Source organism: Strix aluco, chromosome 10 (assembly GCF_031877795.1).
Source record: "Strix aluco isolate bStrAlu1 chromosome 10, bStrAlu1.hap1, whole genome shotgun sequence".
Lineage (NCBI taxonomy): Eukaryota > Metazoa > Chordata > Aves > Strigiformes > Strigidae > Strix > Strix aluco.
Genome location: NC_133940.1, coordinates 27,274,639 through 27,288,047, shown reverse-complemented (window position 1 = coordinate 27,288,047; position 13,409 = coordinate 27,274,639). Strand labels below are relative to the sequence as shown.

Here is a 13,409-nt window from a genome sequence, read left to right as displayed (position 1 = left end):
AAAACCAACAACCACCAAAAAACCCACAAACAAACAAACAAACAAACCAAAGCAAAGACGGGAGACAAGCCGCAATCCCTGTCTGGCGCTGTCACACAGCCGGGGGGTGACACCATGGTCTGTTGTGCCAGCCACACTGGGGGGGGCCCCTGTGACCGACCCATCAGGGGACCCCGGTTTGGGCAGAGACCCCGTCGCACCCCAGCCTGGAGCTCTCCACGCAGGCTTTCCCTTGCCTTTAGTCCCCCCTTTTTTTTTCCTTTTTAACTTTTTCTTATTTTTTTTTATTACTTTTTGTGCTGGTTCTGGTTAAACGTTATTTGCACTTTTGTTGGAAAAGTGGCCCCTAGTGTGCAATTATGTCAAATTTCTTTGAGTTTTACAATTTAATGGAGAACAGTAACTCTTTTATTGATCCTAGACGGGGCCGGCTCCTCTTCCCCCACTCTTCCCCTCCACCGCCTGCTCTCCCCTCCCTCCCCCTCACCCCCTCCACCCCTCCCGTTACTCCTATGAAATGTCACTCACTGTTTCTTATGCTCCCACCAGTTTCCAAAACAAACAGTGGAGGCTGCAGCCGTCTATTGACTCAGTTGGATGCAAGAGGATCTCGCCGTGGCCGCTGCCCCACTACGGGAACCGTGTGGCGGCCGGGCGAGGGTCACTGGGTCCCGGCTGGGATGGAGCCACCACCGCCTGCCTGAGCCCCGCTGCCGCCCGGGGGGACCCCCAGCCCGGGGGGGATGGCGCTCAGCTCCCGGGCTCACGCCTTCTCCGTGGAAGCCTTGGTGGGATGTTCGGCCAAGAGGAAGGTGCCGGATAATCGCGATGAAGAAACCGGGACCGGCTGCAGGCAGAGCCACAGAGCCCCGGAGTTGGGTTGGTAGCGGTGGGCTCACCCGGAGGGGACCCCCCAAGGGTTGGGGGCAGAACTCCCCATGTCTCCCCTTGCCTCCGGCAGCCTCCTGATCCACCCCCTCCTGTTTCTCTTCCCCACAGCGAAGCGGCCCAAGGCCGAGAGCCGGGCAACAGGGGCCGGGGCGCAGGTGGAGCTGCAGGGCTCCGAGCTCTGGAGGAGGTTCCATGAGATCGGCACCGAGATGATCATCACCAAGGCCGGCAGGTACCGGCTGCCCCTGGCCCTGCTCCCCTTCACTTCATTTTTCATTCTGATTTTTTCTTTTTCTTGTTCTTTTTTGGGGTTTTTTTTGGCTGGGTTGGGGTACTTTCCTTTGTTTCCATTTTTTTCGTTATGTTTATTAAGTAAAAAAAAATTTTTTTTCCCCATATCCGCGTGGTTTTTCAACCCCTTTTTGCCATTTAACTGCCTCAGGACCTTCCCCTCTGCCCGCAGGAGGATGTTCCCATCAGTCAGGGTGAAGGTGAAAGGGCTGGAGCCGCTCAAGCAATATTACATCGCCATCGACGTCGTCCCGGTGGACTCCAAAAGATACAGGTACGGGGTAGGGGGGGACACTGGTGGGGCTGCCATAACCCCCCCCCCACCCCCGCCGGGTCCCTTTCACCAGGCAGGGTGTTGGCAGCCTGCGGTGCTATCTCTCCCGTCTGCGTTTGGTGTGTTTATGTGGAATAGGGGTTGCACAGGGATGTGTGTGGGGGGCACTGCCAGGCTGGCATGCACCTATAGGTGTGCATGGGCAGGTCAGGGAAGGGCTGACCACGGCCCGGCCCGGGCCAGGTATGTCTATCACAGCTCGCAGTGGATGGTGGCGGGGAACACGGACCACTCCTGCATCACCCCGCGGCTCTACATCCACCCTGACTCCCCCTGCTCTGGGGAGACCTGGATGAGGCAAATCATCAGCTTTGACCGGGTGAAGCTAACCAACAACGAGATGGACGACAAGGGACACGTAGGTGTGGGGCAGCCCTGTTGGTCGGGGGGGCGGGGGAGGGGGGGCAGAGCATCACCCCGGGGTCAATGCGAGGGCTGAGGGCTGGGTCCCAGCCGTGTCTTGTGTGGCAGGGAAGGGGGGGGATGTTTCTCCCTGCCCGTCTCAGTCTCGGGGGGGCTCAGCCTGCCTCTCCCCCCGTGCAGATCATCCTGCAGTCCATGCACAAGTACAAGCCCCGCGTCCACGTTATCACCCAGGATTCCCGCTTCGACCTGGCGCAGATCCCATCACTGCCGGCCGAGGGGGTGCAGACCTTCTCCTTCCAGGAGACCGAGTTCACCACCGTGACGGCCTACCAAAACCAGCAGGTACTGGGGAGTGGCTGGGGGGGGCATGGAGAACCCCCAACGGTACTGGGGGTCGGGTGGAGATGGAGACCCAACAGCCCCTTTCGCTCTCCTCCCTACCCTGCAATCAGATCACAAAGCTGAAGATCGACAGGAATCCCTTTGCCAAAGGTTTTCGGGATCCTGGGAGGAACAGGTAAGAGCCGGGGCCACCCCCCTGCCCCCCACATCGTGCCCACTGGCCTTGCCACGGTGCTCAGCCCACTCTCCCCCCGCAGGGGTGTCCTGGATGGGCTCCTGGACACCTACCCATGGCGGCCTCCCCTTGCCTTGGACTTCAAGGCTTTCGGCACAGACAGCCAGGGTAAGTCCTTTTTTCCTTCCTGCCTTTTTTTTTTCCCTCCCCACCTCTCCCTGTGGTCTCGGGGCTGCGTGGCGGCCGCACGCCCAGAGGTGTCCGCCGGGGCACACCGTGGGGGGGGGTCTTAAACCGTTAAGATAAAGGAGTTGGGTCCAGAAAATGAACCGGTTGCCAACGTAAAGTTTGAGGTAGCCAATTCCACATATTTTCAGCCAAAACTGCTGTTAAAATCGATGTGAGGAGCAGAGCGCTCACCCCAGGAAGAGAGGGGTGACGGCGTGGTCTGCCTTCACTGTGAAGAAATCAGATCTAGATGTGCAGGGAAAAATATCTGAGTATGCAGGAGGCTCATTTAGAGCTGGGTTGTTGCAGCTTTGATCCCGTTACACTAATTGTTTCCAAGCCGTTTGAGAATATTAGCTAAAATCCTGAAAATAATGACTGCCGGTGTCCTGCAGCCGGCTGCTTCTGTGTGAACAAATGCATTATGCAACAGAAAGTAAAATTATCCGCTAATTAGGATGTCGCAGTCCCACAGTCTCCACAGAAATGCAGGGAAGAGGGAAAAGTTTTTCAGGGAAAACAATCTCCCCCCACTTGACAAGCACACATTGGTCTCTTACAGCCCTTCTCCAGAAAAACATCTTTGGGAAGTATTATTTGAAAACTGATTATTCATAGCGCCAAAGGAAAAAAAAACCAACCAGACTGTCTGCACGCTGGAGCGCTCCAGTTTGGGTTTAAAGTTGTCAGTTTAAGTCTCATTTATGGTAGGAACTCTTCAAAGCATTGGGGTGCACCAAATCATTCTTCTCTCTGCAGGGAAATGCTGCAAAACTGCAAAAATCCATGCTGTACAGGCGTAGGAATAAAACATCAGACTCGGGAGAAATTAAGAGGTTTATCAGGCTGTAAAGAGAACTAGAATTTTTTTTTTAATTCATTTTGAAAAGACTTTATGGAAAAAGTGCCTTTTGAACCCGTTTTGCAGGCTGTGATGCAGTACGGAGGAGAGGAGCTGCTGGAGGGGCTGCAGTGAGGGCTGAGAGAACAGCAACTGCTTGATTATTGTACAGATGCTAAACTATTAGGGCTTCCTGGGATCTTTTTTTTTTTGCTAGTCTTAACGTAATTGGTATTTTTCTTCAGAGTGAATTTCCCGGACTGATTTAAATATAGCAAAATCTCCAATTCCACTAATGGAAAAACTGTATTTCTGAAGAAAAGCTAAAAAATAGAAATCCTGAAGCACCCAAACGAGAAGGTAAATTAAAAAAAAAAACTATAAACAATAAGTTGAAGAAAGAATTGGACATAAACTTGGGATTTTTAAGCCTACTAGAAATGGCAGAAAGAATCTGCTCCTTGAAGTGCTCTGTCCTCCCCACTGGGACCCCCATTCCCAAGCTCGTGCCGGCAGCCGTGCGCTGTTATCGCTTGGGGTACCTCGAAGCAAATACTAACACCAGTTTGCTCTGCTGCAGCCAGCCATGTAGGGGTTCGTTCTCTGCTTCGCACTCATAGATCGGCTCCATCGCATCATTTTCCATGAGCAAAAGCCCCCGAGTCCTGGGAGGACGTCAGGACAGGCGCACGGGGAGAGGACGGACCCCTGCCTGCATCTCTCCTGCTGATGTCAGTCCCGAAACAGCCACTGACATCAGCGGGGAAGGGCGAGACCTTCAAGCCATAAAACATCCCCAGATTATTGCGACTAGGTGCCGCCTGCACGTTACCCAACCTGTCAGATACTCTGCTTGCTGGGAGTTCGCAAAATTAATTTGCAGTGCGTCCAAAATCTTTGTGTTTTTTTAAGGTTTGATATGGTAGCAGATACGGCTTGGTTATACAGCTGATGGTGTGCTGATGGCGTGCAAAGCCTGGCCAGATCACATCCAGACAGTGTGTCACTTGGAATTAAATGCAAATAGAGAAAAACGCAGAGTAAAAACGGGTCCACATCCAGTGACTTTGGTAAGAAATGAAAATAAAGGGGGAAAAAACCTCCCTCTGGAAGAATGTGGTAATGAATGCGCAGCAGAGACATACGGCTCTTAAATGGTGTTAGATGAAACCAGCATCTGTTCCGCACAGGGCTGGCCGCCCCAGAGCACCGTTCCCACGCCAGAGCAGCCGCCGTCACTCAGTTTTTGCTCTTGATGTTGCTCCGGAGGAGCGGCGAGCCGGGGCGGAACGGTGATGTTAGACACCAGCGGCCTCGGCAGCGCTCGCACATGCGAAGGCCAGCCGCTGTTGCTTTTCTGCCAAATTATGAAAGTGTTCATTGATTCATTTCAGAAAGGAGAATGTTAAAATGAGACGTGCATTTAAAGTTTCTGGAGACACCTCTAGTAGTCAAGGGTATGTTTCAAATTGCATGGGAAGCCAAGTAAAATTAGTCAATTCCTGTGAGCGGGAAGGTACAAAAAAATTCTCCATCAGGCTGAATACCTTTTTTTGTTCTTATGTACAAGGGGGAAAAAGCTGCCTGTAATTTGCATGAAAAACAGGGAATCTAAATTATCAGTGGTGTATGTATAGCAGGAGAAGGTGATGGCTCGTACAGCGAGGCACAGACCCGGCAGGTACCTGTATGATGGTGCTGAACTTCATAGCTCTCCCAGTTGAATGAATGCGATTAGACATGTGTGAATATTGTTCTTAGACAAGTGCCAAGTAACAACACCAAATAATTCACAGACAAATCTTCCCATTTTGCAGGAGCTGATTTTTGGAGCAGGTTTGTGCTTGGATGGACACCAGCAGCAGGGAGACGTGGAGTGGGCGCAGGAGTCCTCCAAGTGTTCCTTGGCTGTGACCGTCGGCGAGCCCAGCCTGGATGGTTTCTGTTTTTGTTTTCAGGTGGGAGCTCCAGTTCTTCGCCGGTGACGTCCAGTGGCGGGACACCCTCTCCTCTCAACTCCCTGCTCTCTCCATCGTGCTCACCTCCTACGTTTCACTTGTCAGCGAGCAACATCGGCGTGTCGTGCCCCGAGACCTACCTACACAACCTCAACGTGCCCTTCTACTACAAGATTTGTCCTACGAGCTTCTTAAGACAACAGTCTCTCATCTTTCCAAGCCACGAAAAACTGGGAGGCACCAATCCGCATCTTCTACCCCACTTCATGGTGGATATGCCAAAACTCTCTTCCCTCGGCATAACCAGTCTGAAAAATGCTAAAGCTGAAGACTTAAATGGGCAATGTCTACAAGTACCCAGTTCTGCTAGTCAAATGCTGTATGGATTACATGCATCTGGAAACGTTTTCCCATCAAGTCCCATTGCTCGGGAAGCACTTAATTGTTCTTTACATCCTCCATATGGCTTGTATGGTTATAACTTCTCTGTGCCATCTAGACTGATGAATGCAGCAAGCCATTTCAAAGTGAGTGACAGCATTCCGGCTTCTTTGAGAGATGGCAGATGTAATCACTCTAACTGGCACCCGACAATTAACCATTGCCTTTAGTGGAACTATATATTATTTCTAAGCATTGATATGTAAAGCAAGCCTTTCCTTCCTTCATACCCAAGGGCTCGCTAGTTATTGACTATGAAATACTGCATGGTACAGGAGCGGTATGTTTAGGCATTTAACTCCTTTCGTGGGCAAACGTGTCATGCTGTTGGGAGGGTGGAGGATCTGGGAGCGCGGAGGGTCTGAGACGATCCACAGCAAGGTGATACCTTTCGGTAATATTTATGTCATGGTTGTAGGTTAAGAGCAAACCGTGCAGTCGCCTTTTTAATATTTGCACTCTGAAGTGGGAACATAGACATACACATTTCTACAAATATGTTTTCCTGAAACTCTTTATCTCGCTTGCCTTTAGTTAGCTCAAAGCCCTAGTGAGCTTCTGCTCACCTCACTCGAGTTTTTCCACTAATTTCAAAGGGACTGTTTAAGACCTTGAGGCAGCAAAGGAGCCGTATTTGGCCAGGTGCTTGAGCATCTTCTCAAGTTCCCTTGGCTTTAATGGGTCCTAATTAAGGACACGGAAGAGCCTGGTTCTCCAGGACCCAGATGTCAGACTGAGGACATAAATCTAAGTATCTGCTGCCAAGGGAAAGAAAGACGGGATAAAAGATGGACGTGTTCCTACCTTGTGGGGATGAGAAAGTGGAGCCTGATGCAGGGGAGCCCTGAGAACCCTCCTCTCCATGCTCCTGCTTCTGGAGATCTCCAGGAGGTGGTAGAGCAGAGGGGCACCAGCATTGATGGTGCGGTGGGAAGGAACAGGGGATCTGGGGTCACACGTCTCCCCCATGGTGAGACAGATCCACACTGGGGGAGCTGGAGGATACACCTCAGAGAGCTGTGTGGGATGAAACACCTCCAGGGGCCCTTGCAGGGCACTCCTCCTACCCAGAGCTTTCAGCCCCAGGGGACACAGAAGATCCACATGGGATCGTGTCCTGTGCCTGCGGGAAGGGGCAGGGACACTCCTGGGTCAGCCCCAGGAAGAACACAGATCCTTTCCAGAGAGTTACAACTCTACGGGCCCTGAAACATGAGATTTTCAATTCCTTCCAAAAGTCCTGTTTGGTTTATTATAACCTGTGGATATTCCTGTTATTCCTGTAAATAATCTCTAGCTCTCAAGGGCACAATATAACTCACAATAAATTGGGGCACAGGTTTTATTCTTTATTTGATCGATGCTCAGTCCCTACCTGAAGTCAAATTTGTTACTTGATATATGACAGAGATTTGAAAATAATGCTTGACTGGGACCGGCTGCATTTTGGGATTAAGATAAGAGAATCGTGTATTTACAAGTGTAACACAGCACTGTATAGGGGTTAAGCGCAGGTTTAAGAATCAAAATTGTTATCAGAGTTTTGGTTTTATTTTCATCCATAACAGACAACAAATTAAGAACAGAACAATCAATATCAAAAGCTGTTAAAATAACAAAAAGTCACACTTTTACTTTCATGAGACGTTGCTAAAAATCAGACATTGTTTTCCCTAATTTACCTGTTTTAAATGTTCACAGAGCCCCCAGCAATACCAGTATGAAATGGTGGGCTGTGCTTGCCTCACTAAATGGTCTGTACAACTGTAAAAATGAACAAACCTGCTTTCTTGTGCTGTTCCTTAGCAGTTTATCTCATTATTTTTATTAAAAAAAAAAAAGGAGAAACTTTTTTTTTTCACTCAGGAGTCCTTATTTCCAGGCCATCCCTCATCATCGGTGGTAGCCGAGTTCCGGACAGGCTCTGCGAAATGCTGCAGATCTCAGCTCCCCATGGGCTGAGTGACCCAGTACCGGCCCCCACATGTGGTTATACTTTTGGGGAGCTGGAAGGCGCTTCCAGATCAGTCACGGATTTGTGGGTGGATGCAATGGGTTACTTCCAATTTTCCAAATATTTGCGGTTGCGTAAGATATTCCAGAGTTGCTGGCCATGAGCTGGTGATCCAACAGACCAGTGTTTGTCTGGTTGAAAACGTGACTGGTAATGACTAGAATAGATATTCTCAATTTTACAGCGATAGATATTTAAATTGAGATCAGATAAATTCCACCTACTACAGCTGAGCAAATGCTCTCTTTGACAGGACCCACTTCATTCCTACTTGGACCATGTTTGCGCACAAGCACGGGGCTTCCCCGAGCTCCCTGTTTTGCCTTTTGGCATGAAACTACAACCCCAGCGTTGGGGTAAAACGTTCCGACAGCGATGCTCAGCTAATTCCCATGGAATTGGGTCAGGTTTCAGTGCGCCTATGTGGGTCCTGTAGGAGCCCAGTTTTCGCCACCCTCCCCAATCACAGCTGCATGGAAAACACGTTTGGAGGCTGCAAGGGATGTGGGTGTCCCTCGGGAGCCAGCGCTGAGCTCCGGGGAGGATGCAGCTCTCATAGGCCTGGGTGAGGCAGACATAGAAATCCCAATTTGCTCCGTACGAGAGGGCAACACGACATGAGAGACACCGTCAGGTCTGGGTTATCTGAGGTTAATATCTATTTCCTTTGCCTTTATCTCCTGCTTTTATCCTTTCAAAAATCACTGTAATGAATGAAAAAGATGTTAGCGGTATTTTCAGGAAGTCGTAGCTCTCTGTCCTGATGCCCCCGTGGCCACCTCAGACCCAGTCAAGGCTCCCCGACTGCCCCAGCACGGAAGCATTTTCCATGCCCGCAGTGGTATCTCAGCTGAATCGCTCACACTATAACATCGATGGTTCTGCTTATACAAGCAAAATTCTGCCCAAAATAGTAGATAATGTGTATACTACTTCCTAGGGGTGCTTTGTGAAATGGCTGCGGGTGGGAGCTGAGTGGCAGAACTTGAGAGAGTACGTCAGTATAATAAATCTTTATTAAATGTGAAACTGGGGGAATCGAGGTCAATATTTCAAAAGGGACCACGCGCCTGTAAATACAAATACCTTACATGCTGCTTTGTACTTTCTCCCATTAACATTATTTGAAAACCTGTGGCAATTACATATGTTCGCTGTTCTTTAGACTTAGTGGGTGAATACAAACAAAAACCCCGTGTTACGGTGCTATTTTTAAATGGGAACAAGGAGAAAATAAAGCGTTCTTTAAGATTAAACTTGCTGAACAATCTTAGCTATTAGTCATCTGACTTTTCCCAAGAGATGTTTGAAATTACTTGGGAATATCTGATCTTTATAGCACTCAGCAAATAAAACTGACCATATCAAGGGCACCGCATCTGTACTCAACACTGGGACATGGAACGGGTTCGGTGCTCAGACACCAGGAGCTTGATTTAAAAATCAACGAGACAAAAAACCCCCAGCGATAATGTTTTTAATCAAAGTGCAGTTTACTATCCAGTTTCACCCAAATTTGAGACCTCTATTGGAGAAATCAAACGTGTAGGGGGAGCGTCGGATGTAGCTTTTTCTGATCGAAGTGCCTTGGTTTACATTTGATCTTCTGAGGTTTGGTCTGTAATTAGATGATAATTTGTATCGCAATTACGCAAAACAAACGAGGATTGGATAGCAAGATAGACCAGAACAAATAAGCACCCAGAACATTTGAAATGCATCCAGTATTAAAACGATGTACATGTGTGGCTGGGGCCGGGGGGACATGCTGTTCCAATAAAGCTGCAGAAAGGGAAAAGGCCGGTATCGGTTCCTACAAAAGTTTCAAATGCTCATGTTTACAAATTTGTATTGCACATTAATATGTAAACACACGCTATTGGAAACAGATGACTCCGCAATATTTACGTGTCCTTTCTTCTTAGTTTTGGGTGTCTGTTTGTCTCCCAGAATACACAAAATATGCAGTGACTCTTCTAAAAGATGGCTCAGAAAGCTAAATAAGAGGCACAGCATCTGAAGGCATCATTTTAAAATCACTGGTGCCACGGTGGCTCTCCCGGCCCCTCAATGTATTTTGGGTACCGGGTGTAGGGAGACGCGTCCCCCAACGCATCCCGGGGCTACGAGCACTCGATGGCTGGAGCCTCATTTTTCAGCACCACAAGTGATACCTCGTTCCTTGGCGCTTACAGACTGAACGTATTTCACAATTTTCTCTATCGCCATGTTGCTCAGAGGCACTGGAGCCAAGGCAGGCAGCCATGGCATCACCCAGCCACGGCAGCAGCCCCGGCCACAACCCCACCGGCTCAGCGGCCTCTGTGCTCTGCTGATGCTGCAGTCACGGAGCGCTGGGAAAAACAGCTTTTAAAATGGAAAGGGTTATTGTTGATAAAATAATTTTGCAAAGAAAAAGAAAAAAAACCCTTCCTTGCAATCTGTATAAATGTTGGGACTTGTTAGTCAGCTTTTCTTTCACCCGTTTATTTGCATTTTAGGACGCAAGCTCCAGGCACCCCTTTCTGTGCTCGGCTGTGTCTGTGCGAATCGCAGCCCCCCGGCCCCCGTGGAGTTAAAGTCACTGTCGGACAGTCCGGGTGCCGCAGCCGGGGCTGTTGGGAATTAAACTGGCTGCAAGGACTTTTGCAGATGTCGGGTATTGCACTGCAAGCTGTTCATGCTTAATAGAGCTCTGCTCTCACTGAGCTTGAGTAGTTTCTGAATTTTATAGTTATTTATAAACCCACTTCTCTGTGTCCCTCCCGTGACATTCACAAGACGGACCTACCGTCTACTTCCATACATCAAACAATTTCCTCCCAGATTGCTTATCCTAAAGCACTGAGTTTTAAGTTTATTGTAGCAATTAAGTACGAGAAGTAGTCCAGGTTTTGTGAAGGACCCCTTGAGCTTATAAATCAAATGACACAAACCAGCAAGTAAAATTCAAGACCTTTCTGGAGAGGAAAACACCAGCGATAAGGGACAACCCCCAGGAGAAATAATATTTGCTGTCTAAGGAGGCAGCTCCTGAACAAAAGCAGAGATGGGGGAAGGGGATCAGGATGGCTTCAAGCTCTCTGAAGTCTGAAGATATATTAGATGCACTAAAGAGGTTTTCTGATATTTTCTCTTATTTTAAAAGCCTTGTTCTTTCAGGTTTTTAGAGAACTGCTTTTTGGAGAAATTCACTTTTTCCTTCTTGGCACTGGCTCCAGATCTCATCTCTGAGCTGGGTCCCAGCTCCAACAATTTCCTCCGGGCCCTGCCCAGCAGCTGGGAGCACTTAGCAGCTCATCCGCCCCGTCGGGCTCACCTGCGAGAGCGAGCCCTGACAGGTCCATCTGCTTCCAGTCAGGCCTGCAAATAAAATGGGGCCTTGCCTCCAGAAGGAAGAAAAGAGTAATGGACTTGCATGGTTACTCAGAGTTACTCTTGCTATTACTCAGGTGATGCTCTGGGGACGGATGCTGCCTTCTGCTGCTGGTCCATCGGAGCGAGCTGCTGCATCCCTTCACCACGGATCTGCACCCTGAAACCAGCAGAAATACCCTTTTTTTATTCAGGTTTGGGAGATTATTGCTGTTGCACTTGCCAGGAAGGTTTCAAAAACACAATATTAAACACCAGTTGGCATTGCTGTGGGAAGGACCACGATACCTGTTTGCACAGTCGGATGCTGCCCTGGCTTTTCCCACCTCACCCCAAGCACTCGCAGGTTTTAACCGTCATCTTCCATCATATGTTACTTTAAACACCTTGGAGATTCTGCTTTTGATGGGATGCTAAATGCGCTGCAGAAAAAGCCCTGTATACTCAAAGCAGTTTGGTAAATTTTGGGGGTGGGATTGTGTTTCACAGGTGTCTTCAATACCAGGACAAAATGGAGTGATCCAGGAGGAGGGACTGGTTTATCCTCAACCAGCACCACATAGACTGCCATTTTAAACTTTAAAAAAAAAAAAAAAAAAAAAAGCATAAATCCAGATAAAGAGCAACATTTCAAGTGCTAAACTGTTCGTAATACAGTGTTAAAACCAGGAATTAATGTCAGATGATGCAGCACAAGGAGGGAAGGCTGGCAGTTCCGAAAGCTCTGGCGCACCCCAAAGCTGCGGGGCCACTTGAAGGCGAAACCTCCCCGTCCCAAAGGCAGGCGAGTCAAGTAAGATCCCATCCTCTCGCAGGACATGAGCTGGAATTAGGGGTTTTTCTCCCTGAAATGAGAGAATTGCACATGTCTTTCCCTAAGAATATTTGCCTGGGGCTTTAAAAGCAGGAGCGTGAGCTACAGGTACCACTGCCGGTGTACAACAAATAGATTTAAGTTTACACAAAAATCTTCATTTCTATAGTCTTGCAGCAAATCATTATGTATGAAAGTGTTAATAAACTTAAAGTGGAGAACTAATGGTCTTTAAAAAAAATATTTTTCTTCCATGGAGTAAAATCCATGCTGAGTATCCAGCTGCCCTGCTCAGGATGTGCAGGTACCACATGTCTCCACTCACCAACAACACTTTTAGCTTCAGCCCTTTGCCGAATTCTTCTTTTATCTTCATTAAAAGTCTTACTGTAAAATTAATCGAAGCTGATAAGTTATTTCCTGTATCATATTTCTTCTAACGTTATCAATATTGCTAATAAAAATATAGATTGAAACAATATGTTGTAATGTCCAGGATATAAGCCAGATTCTGCTGCAGCTCAAATAAATATGAATTTGGCCTTTGGTTTTCATAAAAGCAGGATAATGTCTCTATCTGGGCTATTCTAACGGATAACATCAGCCCCCTTTGCTTCGCTTCTCAAGACTACAAGAATTTAAGATTTTAGACTGGTAAAAGAAATATAACTTTGCTTCCTGGAGATTTTCAAGATTAAACCAAAGCAAAATGAAGTGAAGCCCCAAACTTCGTTTCTAACTGAAGCGAAACCCAACATTTCAAAAGCCTTTGTGTGTTTGAAAGCGCTGACACTTGCCATGTTGGACGGTGGGATTGCAAATGAGGAGCTCTTGCGGCAAGGGATGTCAAGGAGGGGAGAGGGAATAGCTCATCTGGATCTGGCCAGTTCCAGGGGCTCATCCCCACTCCCATTCCTCCTTCCCAAGCCAACGCTCCCACTTTCTGAGATGGTTTTTGGGTCAAATGGGGTTTTGGGGGGTGGTTGAGAGCTGCGTGTCCCAATCTGGACCTCTCCCCTTTGACCAGCTTTTCTCACCACTTTGAAGACCCTATGGAGACTCAGGAGTTCTTCGATCCAACGTGTGTGAAAGGTCCATCTGAGAGTGCATCCCATCAGCTGCTGATCCGAGGAGTTTCCAGGTCTGGCTGGCGAGACAGCCACAGCACCCTGCTCCAAACTTGAGCTTCCCAAATGACCGAAAGGTCACTTCTTTTTAAATTGTTTTTAAGTATCATTTGCGCAGCTGGAGCCGTGGACCATAAAAAGGAGGAATTTCACTGGGTAGGTCTCCTGGACACAGAACAGAGCAGAGGATGGAAATGAGATCCAGCTCTGCT

At 48.3% G+C, this 13,409-nt stretch overlaps 1 protein-coding gene across 1 annotated transcript; it reads left to right on the top strand.

The window, feature by feature from the left end:
* The first annotated feature begins 662 nt into the window (after positions 1-662).
* TBX22 (T-box transcription factor 22) lies at positions 663-11,048 on the top strand. Its single transcript, XM_074834824.1, has 8 exons — positions 663-879; positions 1,000-1,123; positions 1,355-1,456; positions 1,700-1,874; positions 2,060-2,224; positions 2,335-2,399; positions 2,482-2,567; positions 5,427-11,048. Exons 1-8 carry the CDS (start codon positions 744-746, stop codon positions 6,035-6,037), a joined length of 1,464 nt encoding a protein of 487 aa, XP_074690925.1. The 5' UTR covers positions 663-743; the 3' UTR covers positions 6,038-11,048.
* The last annotated feature ends 2,361 nt before the right edge of the window (positions 11,049-13,409 follow it).

Bases quoted from the DNA above. Each gene is read 5' to 3' on its own strand.
- TBX22 (XM_074834824.1), top strand. From the start codon at position 744: ATGGCGCTCAGCTCCCGGGCTCACGCCTTCTCCGTGGAAGCCTTGGTG. The intron at 2,225-2,334 runs GTACTGGGGAGT...CCCTGCAATCAG, and splicing joins CGGCCTACCAAAACCAGCAG to ATCACAAAGCTGAAGATCGA. The intron at 2,568-5,426 runs GTAAGTCCTTTT...TTTTGTTTTCAG, and splicing joins TTTCGGCACAGACAGCCAGG to GTGGGAGCTCCAGTTCTTCG.